Raw genomic sequence first — 15,257 nt, 5'->3', positions numbered from 1 at the left:
ATTTTGATGTATCGATATTTAGTCAAAGTATGCCGTTAAAAATCAGTCGGTGTCCGTCCTTTCTGTTACTTACATGTTCAGAAATCAGCCATAATGTGTTTTAAAAGAATCCAAAGTACATCTCAACAATGACATTGTGTTTTAGTGAAAAATTGAAGACGTGTTAATTACACTTTACCCCTCTTCTCAGTTTACATATTTATAATATACATTTTTTTTTCAGAAAATATATATATATATGTGACATCTATTGAATGTCAATGTTTTACGTATTTAATTTTAATACCTAAACGTGAGCACGACATCACATGTAACACAAAACAATAGATTATCAGTAATATCAGTAAATATTTTTCTTCTCAAAATAGGTATATAGCAAGGTTAAGCTGATTATTTTTACAAAATTGGCTACAAATGTTTGCCTCCGCCTTTATCATCCTCTTACTAGTTAAAATAAAGTAATACCTACATACACTATATAAATTCAGCATGGAATTGGTAACATTGTCATTTCTTCCTGTAGGAACTAATAATGTCAGGTAAGTAAATAAAATATTTTATATGTATATGAAATTGATATTTGTCTTAAAAACGGCAATATCAGGTGATATAATAAATTGAGGAATTCACCGTCATTATTATGTGTCTAAACATAAGCTTAACCTATTCTGACATCGAAATCGGACTTCTTTTAAATGTAACTTAGTACTTTACTGGTGTGTGTTTCTTTACTCTACATTGGCTAGAGGTAAAAAGGGAGGGTCTAAATCTCCCCAAAATAGGTTAAATTCAGCCGTATTTTTTGCGCCTGTCCAAAGTCATGAGCCTGTGATCTTTGTGAGTCTTGCATAATTAATTTAGTTTTAGTTCACTTATATGATTTGGAATTAAGTATGACGACCATTTTCACTGAACTAGTCTAGTACACAGTTTTAATAAGGGACCAGCTGAGGGCGAGATTTTCTCGCGGCATTGAAGACCCATTGATGGCTTTCGTCATTATTATCTGAAAACATCTGTGAACTTTAAAAAGTTTAATCAAGCATTCCCAGTTCATATTTATCTTTGAAAACTACCGACAATGAGAGTTATAAATGAACGGGAAAATGTAAAAAAAAGTTGACTATCTCTAGCAATTAATATATATTTTTTAGTGTTAACATCAGATCTAAACCCTGAAGTCGCTCTGAGTACTAGTACATACAATGTAAGTACTAGTGTGTACGACACGTACGGCTATTATATTCATCCTCATTGGAAACAATTTGAACTGGTACCGGACCATTGGCATTTTATGGTGGGAGTTTACATCACTATCGTTGGAATCACTGGGATCATAGGAAACTCAATTGTCATATGGATTTTCAGCACGTAAGTATTCTACAATAATGGGTAACGCAATCGCTATACAAGTAATGTCGAGTGGTGTAAAATGTAGAATTTTGTAGATGGACGTTTAATGCATGAATAGATTCATATAATTTACATGTACATATTCAATTTCATATGAAATATACATATTCATATGAAATATATTGTTGGATTAAGGAAATGGGAAAGCAACCAAACCAATGAAATTATGTTGTCAGTATCCGAGTAAAGACAACTGTCAATATGATGTAACATGCTCTAAATGAATCAACATCAACAGAATGCCATTAATATGATCCACACACTATACATTTAAAAAAGGACAGCACACCATCATTTTTATATCTATAACGAAAGTCACAGAAGAGGTAACACTGATATTTTGCTCGTATATTGCTCAATGCCATATAAATAAAAATAGATAAAAACTTAACCAAATTGTATCTGTACAGGATTATAACTGCATTGTTCCTACATTAGTCATCAAAGTTTAATTCGAGCAATCGGTGAAATTCAACCAATCAGACAAAACTTATTTCAGAAGTTGTTTTATTTTTCTTATATCCACATACCCTCTATTTATTGAGCGTATACGTTTCGGTCTCTCCATTAAATGCAAGGAAATTTAATGTTATAACTTTTATATTTGTACATGCTTATTTTTTAGATCGTTTTTGCTAACAACTTAGCTATTCCTATTTTTTCCTCCTAACATTTTTCAGAACCGAAAGCTTAAAAACTCCATCAAACATGCTGATCACCAATCTGGCTGTCAGTGACCTTCTCTTTTCGGCTGTAAATGGATTTCCGTTACTAAGTATTTCTGCATTCAATCGGAAATGGATGTGGGGTGATACTGGTAAGTTTCATTGCATGTATGTAAACCCATACGCAAACAAACTGTTTTGTCATTGTATCATTCAGAAACACAAGTTTAAACAAAAATTTGTAGACATACGTGGGGTAGAGGTACGCTATTTGTATATTATACGCATAATAAGTTTATATATATTTTGCTATAGTCATGAGAATAGAAACATATCGATTGGATAAATATAATAAACCTTCTTAGCCCTTGTCGTATGCATTTGATATATACCGGTATATATACATATATTGTGCAGAAAGCATAAACTATGTAAGACAAATGATTCCCTTTTTTGCATTTTAACGAAAGTGAAGTCTTATGTATTTTAAAACTGCGAAAAGGACATTTTAAATATATGTTCTAATAGAAATAAGTTTTCGAACATTTTGTTAAATGTTTTCTTAAATATTACAGAAACATCATGCCATGATTTTTCTATCCTCTGTATTTCAGCATGTCAGTTTTATGGCTTCATCGGGGGATTATTTGGGTTGATGTCGATCAATACTTTGGCTGCAATATCCATTGACAGATATCTTCATATTGCAAAACCACTGTCTGCTGCTAAGAACATGACCAGAAGAAAAACCTTAATGATGATGATGTGTGTATGGGCCTGGTCTCTCATCTGGGCTGTTCCACCAATATTTGGTTGGGGAGCCTATATTCCCGAAGGGTTTCAGACATCGTGCACTTTTGATTACCTAAGTACTGAGCCACATATGCGATCATACATATTCGGATTATATCTAGGCGGATTTGTTGTTCCGTTGGCCATCACCGTTGTTTGTTACGGGCTAATTCTAAAGGCAATCAGGAAGCACGAACGGGAAATGGAGAAAGTTGTAGATAAGTTGAAGGCAGACGATCTCCGAAATAAACAAAACAAAGCAAGTATGGAGATAAAAGTAGCAAGAATTGCAATGATTATTGTTACTTTATATATATTGTCATGGAGTCCTTATGCGACGGTTGCTCTGATTGGTCAATTTGGACCATCAGAATGGGTAACACCAGTTGTGGCAGAAATTCCAGTTATGTTGGCAAAAACGTGCGCGATGCATAATCCAATCGTGTATGCATTCAGTCATCCAAAGTTCAGAAATGCCTTATCAAAACGCGTCCCATGGATAACGTGTTGTTACGATGTTAAACCCTCAGACATAACCTCTAAAACCAACAATTCCTCTGGTAAACGACCACTTAGCCGTAATATGAGTGACGATAGCAATTATTATGGAAGTGAAGCATCTAGCTATGTAACGAGCATAGGCGAATCTATACCAAATAGAAGTGGACGATTGAATATGCAGCGAAGCAGGAGCGTCGAGAGTACCATCGGATCACCTGAAATTATAATAGAACTTGTAAGAGCCCTTGTAACAGTAGCAAACAGAAATGTGGAACCTGATCATCGAACTAATCCTCAAGTCCAAGATGTCTTTTCCGTATGTGGTGGAAAACAAGAACAGCTAGCTAAGTACCTTGCTGAACTGTTGACCACTGCAGAAAACACGTCCGTTTCAACCGATACCAAATTATAATTAAAACTCAATAAATAGAAAAAATCTATTGTGGTAATCAATAAACACAAAAATGACTTTTGAATCACATAATATCTTCGATGTTTAGAAAAAGTCTCTAAATTACCATCGTTAGTGATTACTGTTCAAGGTTATGCTTGCTGTATAGTGTCGAATGGAAAATATCATTATATACAAAGGGAAATAAGAAGTTTAACAAAGATTAACTGCATTTTCTGAGACTTATTTATACAATCTATCAAGCATAGACATAGGCAATACTAGTAGCTGACAGAAGAATTTAGACTATTTTGATAAGCATGTGTTCCATGTTGTTTAGAATATTTTTAGCAATATAAAGATGAAGCATCTTTCTGTGAGTGTGTCACACTTAAGGCATTTAGTTTAAAATGCTATTGGTTTATATTAAACATAGAAAACACAATATGATAATTATTACTAAAACATTTAGCATCTGATCAATCTTAGTACTGTAAGGCATAAATTTAACCTAATGTGTCCACTGAGTCGACTTTTAGCGTCTAATCTCATACCTAACCCGTTACACAAATTTTGTGTTAATTACCACTAAAATGAAAAATAACAAAAATATTAAACTCCGACGAAAATTCAATACGGAAAGTCCCGAATCAGATAGCAAAATCAAATGTTCCAACGCATAATCGAATGGATAACAACTTTCATAATCCTGATCTCGAAAATAGTAGATTAAACCAGATTAAATAGTTAGCTAAAGCTCTCACTTGTATGATTGATTGGTTGTGTATGTCCAGTAGCAAATACTTCATCCATATTCAGGGCGACCCTTAGTTTTATTACAGTCGCATATTATTTCATTGTATGGATTACAATGTGTGAACAAAACAAACAGACATAGTAGGTAAATATGTCAAAAGTTGGGATACATCAGTGGCAAATATTTCATTCATATTCAGAAAGACACTTTTATGACAGTCGCATACAACTCCATTGTATTGAAAACAATGTGTGAACCGAAAACAAACAGACATAACAGGTAAACATGACAAAAATAGAGGTACAACATTCAATACTGTGTTTAAATCTTAATCACTAAAAAAAAAAAAAAACTTGTCATCATTACAAAAATGCATATAGACAAAGCACACAAGCAAAAAAAAAATTCCAGATTAAAATTCACTACTGACACTCGTTATGTTGATCATGATAAATAAAATGTCGGTAATTATTCTCGTTCGGTTATGTAACAACAAATGAAAAGAAAACAGGAGAATCGTGATTACAATTGAAACACATGTCTCGTCCTTTTTCTGAAACAGTTCATATGAAGGTATCAAGACCTTGTTGATAAATATTCCGTATCAACTACTTAACAAACAATAATTCACGATGGTCTTGGAGTTTAGATTATGGGAACTGACGTTGTTCGTCATAATAACGTGTTTTTTTATTTGTCTTTATGAATATTACTTTCACTGTTTAATCTAATTTTTGTGGTATCCATTTGACATTACTCTGTACTTATACATCCCGTTATTGTGATATTATTCAATGATAATTTTTTAATTCTTGTCTCTCACATTTGCAAATATGCTTTGGTTATGTACCTTTTTGTGGTTTTTTTTTGTAACATATGACGTGGCGCTAGACTTGTACATCCCGTCATTGTCTTATTGCGCCATGGTAAATGTGTATTTTCATATTTAAAATTGAGAATGGAAATGGGGAATATATAAGAGAGACAACAACCCGAATAAACAAAAAACCGAATAAAGAGCAGATAAGGCCACCAATTGATCTTCAACGCAGAGAGAAAATCCCGTACACGAAAGTGGGCCTAAGCTGGCCCCTTCACAAAATTGCGTATAAGTTCAGTGAAAATTGACGTCATACTTAACTCCAACACAAATAAATGTGTTTGTTTTCATAGTGATTGAGATAATAACACAATGTCGACTACTGTACCCCTATTTTTGACTGTTTACCTATTAGGTCTGGTTTTTTTTTTATCAAACATCATTGTCGATGTGCTACTTTCGTACGGGTGAGGTGTTTAGCTTGTTATGAAACCAGATGTAATATACCATATTCTACATAAGAAAATGTCTGTACCATGTCAGAAAAAATACAGTTGTTATTTATTCGTTTGATGCATTTGAGCTTTTGTCATTTGATTAGGGGCATTTTGTTTTGAATTTTCCTCTGAAATCAGTTTTTTTTTCTTTTTAGTCAAGGGTTATGTTCGCCAATGGGTTATACGAAAGAAAAAAGACGCAGATCTTTCCGAATTAAAAAACCGAATGAAACAATTAACACCTATGCTACATCAATCTTTATAAGGACTCAAATGTTGCAAAACACTTGACCAACCTCCTTGACAAATATTTTGTTGTATCCGCACGAACAAAGCACGTAAAACATTGTTTATGTGTGTAAATTACAGTGCATAAATTGCTTGATAAAAGAACTAGGTATTGACAGTTCACTTGAACCTCAACATATACCTCACGATACGTACTAAAGAGCAAATGCTAAATAAGAATAGTTTAATGTTCCTTTGGAATGTCAACCAAAGATGAATAACTGGATCTTCCATCCCTGTATTGGATATCTAAACATAAGTGTCACTTCAAACAACTGTATGTTGATGTGTTCCAAGAACAAACGAACAAACACTTTTCTAAATTATTAACATTAAATCTACCAGCAATCGAAGTTATTGTGAAACTACATATTCTAGAGATGGTATGAATCAGATGTGGGTACTTAGAAAGTCCAAATAGATTTCAGAAGATGTGGTATGAGTGGCAATGAGACAACTTTCCATAAAAGTCACAATTTGTTAACCACAATAGGTCAAAACAAGGCATTCAACACAGAGCCTTTGCTACACCGAAAAGCAAGCTATAAAGGTCCACAAAATGAAAAGTGTAAACTCAATCAAACAGGAAAACAAACGGTCTAATCTTTATAAAAACGAAAAACGAGTACGATAGAGAGCAGCATATTTCCAGCAAAGAATCTAAACATCGAATGTCTATACAGATAGCCTATTCAATCCGGGTTCATGTCTTCTGTGTATATTTATTCTCTATTTCATAAACAAACATTAATAAAAGATATTTCATTTCTGTCAATAGAATCTAAGAAACATCATCAGAAACTATTAAGAACTCACTTTGATACATAATCATTTCGAGATGGCATGTATATCATATGGCAAAAAGCTTTGTATCGCATAATGATGCAAAGCAAAAAGAAAAGTAACAATATATCAGCACCTAGCTACCAAAAGCTAGTTTAAAGGACAACTTTTGACTTTTATCATGTTCTATAGACAAAGAATGTCAACTAGCACACATCAGACGAAATTAGTGTACATACGTCTTGGTCATCTACAGCTGTACAACCGCTATATATTAATTAACTTTTCACATTTTGGGCATGCCCAGGTGTTCTAAAATGACCAGTTACAGTGGTCGGGATTGCAGGTATATTATCTTCGATGACCATTCATTCGTTTGTTAAATGACTGTTCTGATTCGCTAATCTACTGTATGCCACATCGACAAAAGAAGGTATACAACATTCTAGGGTCACTGATGAATCTCATGTAGACGAAACGTGCGTCTGTCGTACTAAATTATAATCCTGGTACCTTTGATAACTATTATGCAAGTTAAATTGCAACATATAGTGAACATAGAACCAGCGATGTGGCAAGTTAATGTTTGAATATTCAGTATTTGTTGGCTAGTCAGATATCATTGTTTACCTTATGGCTTGTACAACCTGCAGTTGAAGAGCGTTAATAAGAGGAGACATCATCTTTGCCTTTTCAGTTTATACTGAATTAGGTCTGCAAATGGTATTGTTAGCACGTAGAAACACTTTATCTATATCCCATTTCTTATTACCTCGTTTGGTCAAACATTTACAGTTCCAGCTGTAACCATTTAGGGTCAGCCTCCTCAGAGGAGCAAATCTGCTTTACTTTGAGAGCTTGGCTTTACGGGATACCTTTTGTACAGTGTTTGGGTTGACAGCTTTGGGGTGTAAGGTACTGATATATAAAAAAGAAGATGTGGTATGATGTTTATTTGTAGGTTTACAGTAGAGGTCTGTTGATATGACACCGTCCTTTATAGATGTAGTTGTGTCAAAGAAAACGATTTAAGAGAAGAACATTCTACATGTTACTTAAATTTACTGATGAAAGTTGATTGCTGTTTTATGAAATCACCCAGTTGTTGTTGGGATTTAAATGCATTTGATGTCAACATAATGTCATCGATGAACCGGCTGCCAAGACAGATGTGTAGGTTAAAAGGTTGAAATGCTTTGTTTTTCTAGGTAATTAAAGAAAAATATCAGAGAATGATTGCATTTCAAAGTTTTAAAGTGTTGCGCGAATTCCATATTTCTTACACGATTGTATTCCGTCATCATGAGGTATTTTGATACACAATGAAGAGACATCTTAAGTGACAAGGAGAGTTTCCATATGAAGAGGGTGGTAATATTAGGTGCTCCGCAAGGGTAAACAGACCCTGCTCCACCGTAGTGTTGCTGGTGTTAGTACAGACCCGGTTACAATTCTTATTAGGTATTCACATTCGTGAAAAGGGGACGGTATTGTAGTTACGACATTAAGAACATATCCGCTATGATCTTTGAAATGGGTATTCGATAACTGTCAACGAACTTGGGGGTGACGGTCGTAAAAACGGAGGCATCATTTCAACTTCAACATTTGGAACTCTTAGTTTAATAGCTTAATATATAGATCTACTGTATCTGTTGTATCCTTTATCTCGATGGGGAAGATGCGTTCAACAGAGTCACCAACTTTTGAATTATTCATTGATTATTGAGAAACATTATCTTTATCTCAGAAAGTAAAATCAAAGGTTACTGGAAACTTCTTTTATTTCTGCCTTAGAAGTTCCTGTATGAAGTCAGTCACATAAAGGAATAAGTCAACAAGAAAAAGGAAACAGTTAGTTCCAATGGAATGGCGATAGTTTGTTGAAAAAAGCGTCCCCCAAACGTAACAAATCAAGCATTTTGATAATTTCAGTTTCAGAGAACTTTTTGTGTGAATTAGAGTGATTTTTTACAAAGCAGAAGGTATTCCTCCCTAAGACAAGAAAGTTTTATCCACGTTGAGAATTCTTTTTATGAATCTAAGAAATACAAATTTAAATTATAGTTCTGAATAGAAAATACATGTGTAAAGTGTAGAAAAGTCAACGTTTTACTACTGCTGCAAATCGAAGGAGTCTATGACTGTATGTATCCTTTGCATTTTTTTTAGTATCACGCCACCTTTAGAAAAGACAGTTTCCGAATAACTTTGAAGCCTGGTTTTGAATACTGATTTTGAAAAAAAAAATATGTCAATAATGTAAAAGAAGGTTACGAAGAGAACTTGGAAAACCCATCAATATGCGGTTTTTTTTAAAGGATACTTAAGTAGGCCAGGTATCCAATACGTTGATCTTTAAAGATTGATGTAGCACGGATATTGATAGACCTATTCAATTTCGTAATTCTGATGAGTATAAATGACCTTATAACCTTAATCCATTTGAAAAGAGTATATGCGTATCATTTTTCGTGATTAACCCAATGGCTGGCATAATTCTCGACTGAATTCATCAGTATTTTGAAGTTGGTTTTTAAGATTTGTTTGCCCGTCAGTGGTGTTTCGCATCAGCGTTAAGAGCATTTCTTTCCAAAACTGCCAAAAAGGGGATACACAAACATAGATTACGTATGCATCTAAATAAAGAAGTTACGTTAGTTCTCCTTATATCAAGATCTTAAAAGATTCATTCTTTATCAACACATGATAAAAATGCAATAACACTTTTGCATTGAATGAGAGAAGAAACTCATTTGATGAAATTGAGAATGGAAACGCCGAATGTGTAAAACAGTCCAACCAAAAAGTCTTTGCTAACTGAATAGTAAAGCTTTTCTGCTCGTCACTGTAGTTATTGCCTTATAGTTGCATTCGTTTTGCACAATGAGATATGCGGTAGATACATGTTAATGATGACCCAATGTTGTTGTTATAAAACGAATATATTGATTGTAAAATAACAACAACATACAGTAGACACAAATAATATTCACTGCACATGATATACAAAAACCTTGCTGTATTTGCAAAACGTTTAGGAATGTCGGTCCGCAATGCTCGTCAATTTCGTATTTTATTTGGCTGTTTCAACTTTATTGGTTCGAGCGTCACTGATGAGTCTTTTGTAGCGCGCGTCTGGCGTAAACACAAAATTTTATCCAGGTATCTATGATGAGTTTATTTAAACAGTTTCCTTTTGTTTGGTGTGTATATAAGGTGTGTTTGATAATCAGTGTATAATTAATTAATATATGAAGCTGTTTATTTTCAATCCCCTGTCATTCAGTGCGAACTATGCTCACGTTTTCAATAAAGAAAATTATAATAATATCAAAAGATTTTTTTTCTTGCTGATGTAACCTTGTGGTTGGTTCAGTGTAGATTTATATCTGTGTCTGTAAAAAGTTAAATAACAAATAATTATAGATTGCCTGACAAATATCTCCACACCCTCTTGTTGGTACTGTTCACAGTGATATAAAGATAATTAAAAGTTCTATCCTTCTTTATTTTTTCCATCGTGATCTTTGTTAAACCTCTTATTGACGTTATATATTACTTTGTCATTGCTCATATAAAGGATGTTGAATATACTTTTCGTCTCACGAACAAATTATTTGGAAGATGTCTGGTGAGTTCTTTTTTAGTTCTTTTTTTTTTAAGAATATTTTTTTTATTTTAATTCCAGTAACAAATGCAACAAAAAGTTGGAACATTGGACTTCATTTTAAAGCAATTTTGCATATCTTTAAATAAAAATCTATTTTTTCTAAACCAATAAAAAATATCATTTTGAGAATAGTTTACCTGCAGATCATTTTTTCATTTAAAGATGCAATAATGTAATTACTTTAAATGCGGACCAAACTGTCAAAAAAAAATTAAAACACTTTTATGGTTGACTTTTAAACATTGGTTTTAAAAACGTGTAAAAACTAAATTGGTATGAATATACCTTTTCTGTGGATGACAAATATTTTTCAAAATAAATAATCTACATATGTTTATTATGATTTAACTGCATCAGGACGAGATTTATAATATTTACTGTTCCGATAATTTTCTTTAATAATTTCTTTTTCTGACCGATTGTAAAAATTTTGACAGCAAGAATCTCTGTTCATTTGAAATTATCCATGTCAACTTTAGTGTTGTTTGTTTTGTTTATCTTATGATCGTTTTTATTTGCAAGCAGGTCACGCCTCATATTTTGAATATCGCCATCATGTACTGTCCTTTAAATTTTCAGTAATTCGGAGGGGGGTCTTTAAGCAACGTCATTTGTGTATATCTTGTTATATTCATTTCCAGGCTCCTCAGCGTCGCCAGATAACGTGACGTCACTTCCTTTTAATGGTACTACATCCGTCTATGATACATATGGATACTTTATTCATCCCCACTGGAAGCAATTTCCACCTGTTCCTGATGAGTATCACTACATGGTTGGAATATATATAACTTTTGTCGGTATTACTGGAATAATTGGAAACTCTATCGTCATATGGATCTTCAGCACGTAAGTTACAATGTCAAGAGACATACGGATCAAGAATGCATTTCAATCTGGCAAAGGAACATATATTACACAATTTGTTTCACATTTTTATTAAGGAGCAACAAGAAAAATCCATTTCAAAATCATGTTACATTGACTTTCGAAATACAGTATATGTCTTACGTTTTACATTATACTTAAGTTATTGGGCTTTTCCTGGCATCTATATTACATCTACAAGTTTGTCATGGTACTCTGTGTAGATAAGGATATCGCTGTTGAAAAATATTTAAAGAAAAAAGAAATTATTTACCAATACCTGTTAACGATGCATATAAATTGGCTATTAATTAAAATGTTGCATAAGGTATAACTTAATTTAATCGCCGTTGTTCTACAATAAATAACAAACTGATATAGCATCGATGAACACTAATGGTGGTTGAAGTCCAATGAGGAGACAAACTTTCTACTGATTGTTATATCACAAGAAAGACGCATTCGTTTCTGATTTTTGTCATCTGATTACTATATAATTATATTATTATTTTACAGAACGAAAAATTTAAAAACGCCTTCAAATATGCTGATAATGAACTTGGCTCTTAGTGACTTGGTATTCTCAGCAGTCAACGGGTTTCCACTTCTTACAATTTCTGCCTTTAACCGGAAGTGGATGTGGGGTGATGCAGGTAAAGGCAACATAAATATTGTTCAAATCTGTAATAAGAAATTAGAAATGTCAATCCGTATAAAATGTCTACGACAATATAACATTTCAAATTGAATTAAACATCAAATCATTATTTAACGATACACATTGTACAAAACTTCAGTCATGAACAAGTGCAACCCAATCAGCGGGTGAAGGAAGGAAGGTCTTATTCATTATATGTTTGTCCGACTAGACTTTTGAATTACAAATTTAGTATGTTAGATATGTGTCACAGCAGCAGATACATTTCCAGTCAACAGCATGGATATAAAGGGGGTTTATCTCTAATTATTTAGCTTGAACGGAAAATCTTGTATGCAAAATGAAATATTTTTTCCAAGTTATGAAAAACTGAACACGCTATATCTCGTAAGATTCTCTCAGTTGTACAAAGACATCCGTGATTTCAGGCTTATAACTACGTATTTCGAAACCAAAAAGTTGAATGTACGTTAAATTTCATTTCTTTGTGAGTCTCCATTAAACTGCATGTGAAGGTCTGATATATAAGTGTAATTAAGTCATACTTACTTCATAATGACTATTTGCTTTTAAATCTTTTTGAGTATAACTTTATGTAACGTTTCTAGATATTATCTATCACAATAAACAGAATTTATGTATTGGGACAGTCGAAAAATTCCAAACAACAAGTTTTTGAAATAATTCCCAAACGTAAAGTTTGATTACTATAACGTCGTGCTCCTTTCCGGACCACTTGAGATAATCAAAAGTTTTTGTGGTGTTCATTTTGCTCATTTAAGTTTACTATTTTGTGCTTTATCTTATACTTTTTTAACCATTGCGTTGTGAGTTTCAATATCTTATTGATATTTTTTACTTATCCATTGTAATTTCCTTACAGCTTGTCAGTTATATGGATTCATTGGAGGATTGTTCGGCCTTATGTCGATAATCACCTTGGCAGCTATATCAATTGACCGTTACTATAACATAGCAGAGCCCCTCAAAGCTGCACAATTTATGACAAGAAGGAAGGCCTTCATGATGATAGTGTTAGTGTGGATATGGTCATTAGTATGGGCGGTTCCTCCGATATTTGGGTGGGGAGCATACGTCCCTGAAGGATTCCAAACCTCGTGCACATTCGACTATATAAGTACCGAGCCCCATATGAGAGCATACATGATTGGCATGTATTTAGGGGGATTTGTACTTCCTTTGGTCATGATAATCGTCTCATATGTTTTAATCTGGAAAGCAATCAGGAAACACGAAAATGAAATGTTAAATATGGCAAAAAAGATGAAAATTGAAGATATTCGCAATAATCAAGAAAAAGCAAATGCAGAAGTTAGGATTGCTAAAATCGCTATGATTATCGTTCTCCTGTATTTACTTTCGTGGAGTCCATATGCTACAGTGGCACTGATTGCTCAATTTGGGCCTGCTGAATGGGTGACACCATACGTTTCAGAACTACCAGTTATGCTTGCAAAAGCTGCAGCTATGCATAATCCTATTGTATATGCGTTTAGTCATCCAAGATTTAGACAAGCTTTACATAAACGAGTCCCTTGGTTATTGTGTTGCTGTGATGTAACACCTGCCAGATCTGCCAGTACTTCTCATTCCAAAGTCACAACAAAACGACAAGTTAGCCGACAAGTTAGCAACGATAGTTATTATGATGGTAGGGCTGATAGTGAAGTTTCCAGCTGTATAAGTCAAATTGATGATTACGGTCAATCTATTGAAATGAAAAAGGCGGTATCAGACACATCCTTCTCAAGACGTTCTAATAAAAAGCCTAGTAAGAGTAGTCCAATGGCTTCCCCTGATTCTGAAGATATTGTACGAGAACTAATACAAGCACTGGTAAGCGTTTCTAACAGACCACCGGCTGTTCAGTCACAATACACCCCAAATATCCCACCACAAAATAATCTTCAAAATCCAGATAATGCCCAAAAAGGCGTTTATGTTATTGACAATGGGAAACAGATTGACATGGCAACATATCTTGCACATTTGGTTGCAACGGGAAAAACTAGTGACACTGTTACCAAAAAACCTGGTCCAAGTTTACCCATTGTAACACAAAATATAGATAATACGGCAAATGTAAAAGCTAATGAGAAAAAGGCACACCAAGATAAACAAATAGAAGTGCAAAAGGATCATGGTAAAGATAGCGGTACTGATAATAAACAAACACGTGACTCAAGTTCAGACGAGGGTAACTCTTCTAAAGTTTGTTACAGTAACGATGCATATGATAAAGGAGCGGATGATAATGACAAAACTGCAGTTATTGATGATGGACATGTATAAGGTGGAAACATTGCCTTAATTTTTATTTCACGTGCTCAAATGTGTAATATATAAACTTAACATTTATTAAGCAGTTTTCAATAATATTTTGATGAATTTGTACAAACATTGTAGTAATTATGAAAAGTAATTTCATAACTTAAAGAATTTGTTAATGTTTGTTATTTTAATTTCGAATTTGTTGTTTGTGTGATTAATGTTAAAATGCCATACATTGTTTTAAATGACTTACTAGTATTTGATAGTACAACATGTAATAAAACATATAAAATGACTTCCTATATTTTTATGGTTCCCTGTAATGTAAAAATTTGTTAATCTTGTGTTAATATACTGCTAAACAAGTTATAATACAATTTTATAATAACGTTACAAAGAACCATTATTTTGATATGATAACAGTGTCAATACCGTGTTAATTTCTAAGGTAAACTGAAAAAACCTTGAGTTACTAAAATTAGTATCTGGAATAAATGAGCGAAAACAATATCCAAAAATACACAATATACAAATTGAAAACGACTTTTGTCTTTAAGTAAAATGAATATATTGGAGTATCTTTTCCATTCTAGGAGTATCAGATCTCTTACAATACCTATTCTTGTGTGAAAGCTCCCATACACCAGCTCTAACTGTGTACAAATTCCCTAATCGCTATACCTATGTTAAAATACTTTACAACAACTCTTCATTGGTAGGCGATCCCTTATCCCTTATAACAAGATGTTCCTGTGTACAAGGTCCCTTACTACAACTCATTATGAAATACTGTCAGTTGCACGAGTTATTTAATCTATTTATATCTGTGTTTATGTTTACATCGCTTAATGGTCATAGAA

At 33.3% G+C, this 15,257-nt stretch overlaps 2 protein-coding genes across 2 annotated transcripts; both read left to right on the top strand.

Annotated features, from left to right (window-relative positions):
• Positions 1-454: 454 nt before the first annotated feature.
• On the top strand, positions 455-3,783 carry LOC134726598 (rhodopsin, GQ-coupled-like). Its single transcript, XM_063591009.1, has 4 exons — positions 455-539; positions 1,155-1,371; positions 2,094-2,230; positions 2,693-3,783. Exons 1-4 carry the CDS (start codon positions 533-535, stop codon positions 3,781-3,783), a joined length of 1,452 nt encoding a protein of 483 aa, XP_063447079.1. The 5' UTR covers positions 455-532.
• A 6,731-nt stretch (positions 3,784-10,514) lies between these two features.
• Positions 10,515-14,470, top strand: LOC134727216 (rhodopsin, GQ-coupled-like). The gene is made up of 4 exons (XM_063591596.1): positions 10,515-10,541; positions 11,222-11,429; positions 11,964-12,100; positions 12,989-14,470. Exons 1-4 carry the CDS (start codon positions 10,535-10,537, stop codon positions 14,416-14,418), a joined length of 1,782 nt encoding a protein of 593 aa, XP_063447666.1. The 5' UTR covers positions 10,515-10,534; the 3' UTR covers positions 14,419-14,470.
• Positions 14,471-15,257: the final 787 nt, after the last annotated feature.

Source organism: Mytilus trossulus, chromosome 7 (assembly GCF_036588685.1).
Source record: "Mytilus trossulus isolate FHL-02 chromosome 7, PNRI_Mtr1.1.1.hap1, whole genome shotgun sequence".
In the NCBI taxonomy this organism is placed as follows: Eukaryota; Metazoa; Mollusca; class Bivalvia; order Mytilida; family Mytilidae; genus Mytilus; species Mytilus trossulus.
Note: the sequence above shows the minus strand (reverse complement) of the source record. Positions and strands in the feature narration are given on the sequence as shown.

Bases quoted from the DNA above. Each gene is read 5' to 3' on its own strand.
- LOC134727216 (XM_063591596.1), top strand. The intron at 11,430-11,963 runs GTAAGTTACAAT...ATTATTTTACAG, and splicing joins GTCATATGGATCTTCAGCAC to AACGAAAAATTTAAAAACGC. The intron at 12,101-12,988 runs GTAAAGGCAACA...ATTTCCTTACAG, and splicing joins GTGGATGTGGGGTGATGCAG to CTTGTCAGTTATATGGATTC.
- LOC134726598 (XM_063591009.1), top strand. The intron at 1,372-2,093 runs GTAAGTATTCTA...AACATTTTTCAG, and splicing joins GTCATATGGATTTTCAGCAC to AACCGAAAGCTTAAAAACTC. The intron at 2,231-2,692 runs GTAAGTTTCATT...TCTGTATTTCAG, and splicing joins ATGGATGTGGGGTGATACTG to CATGTCAGTTTTATGGCTTC.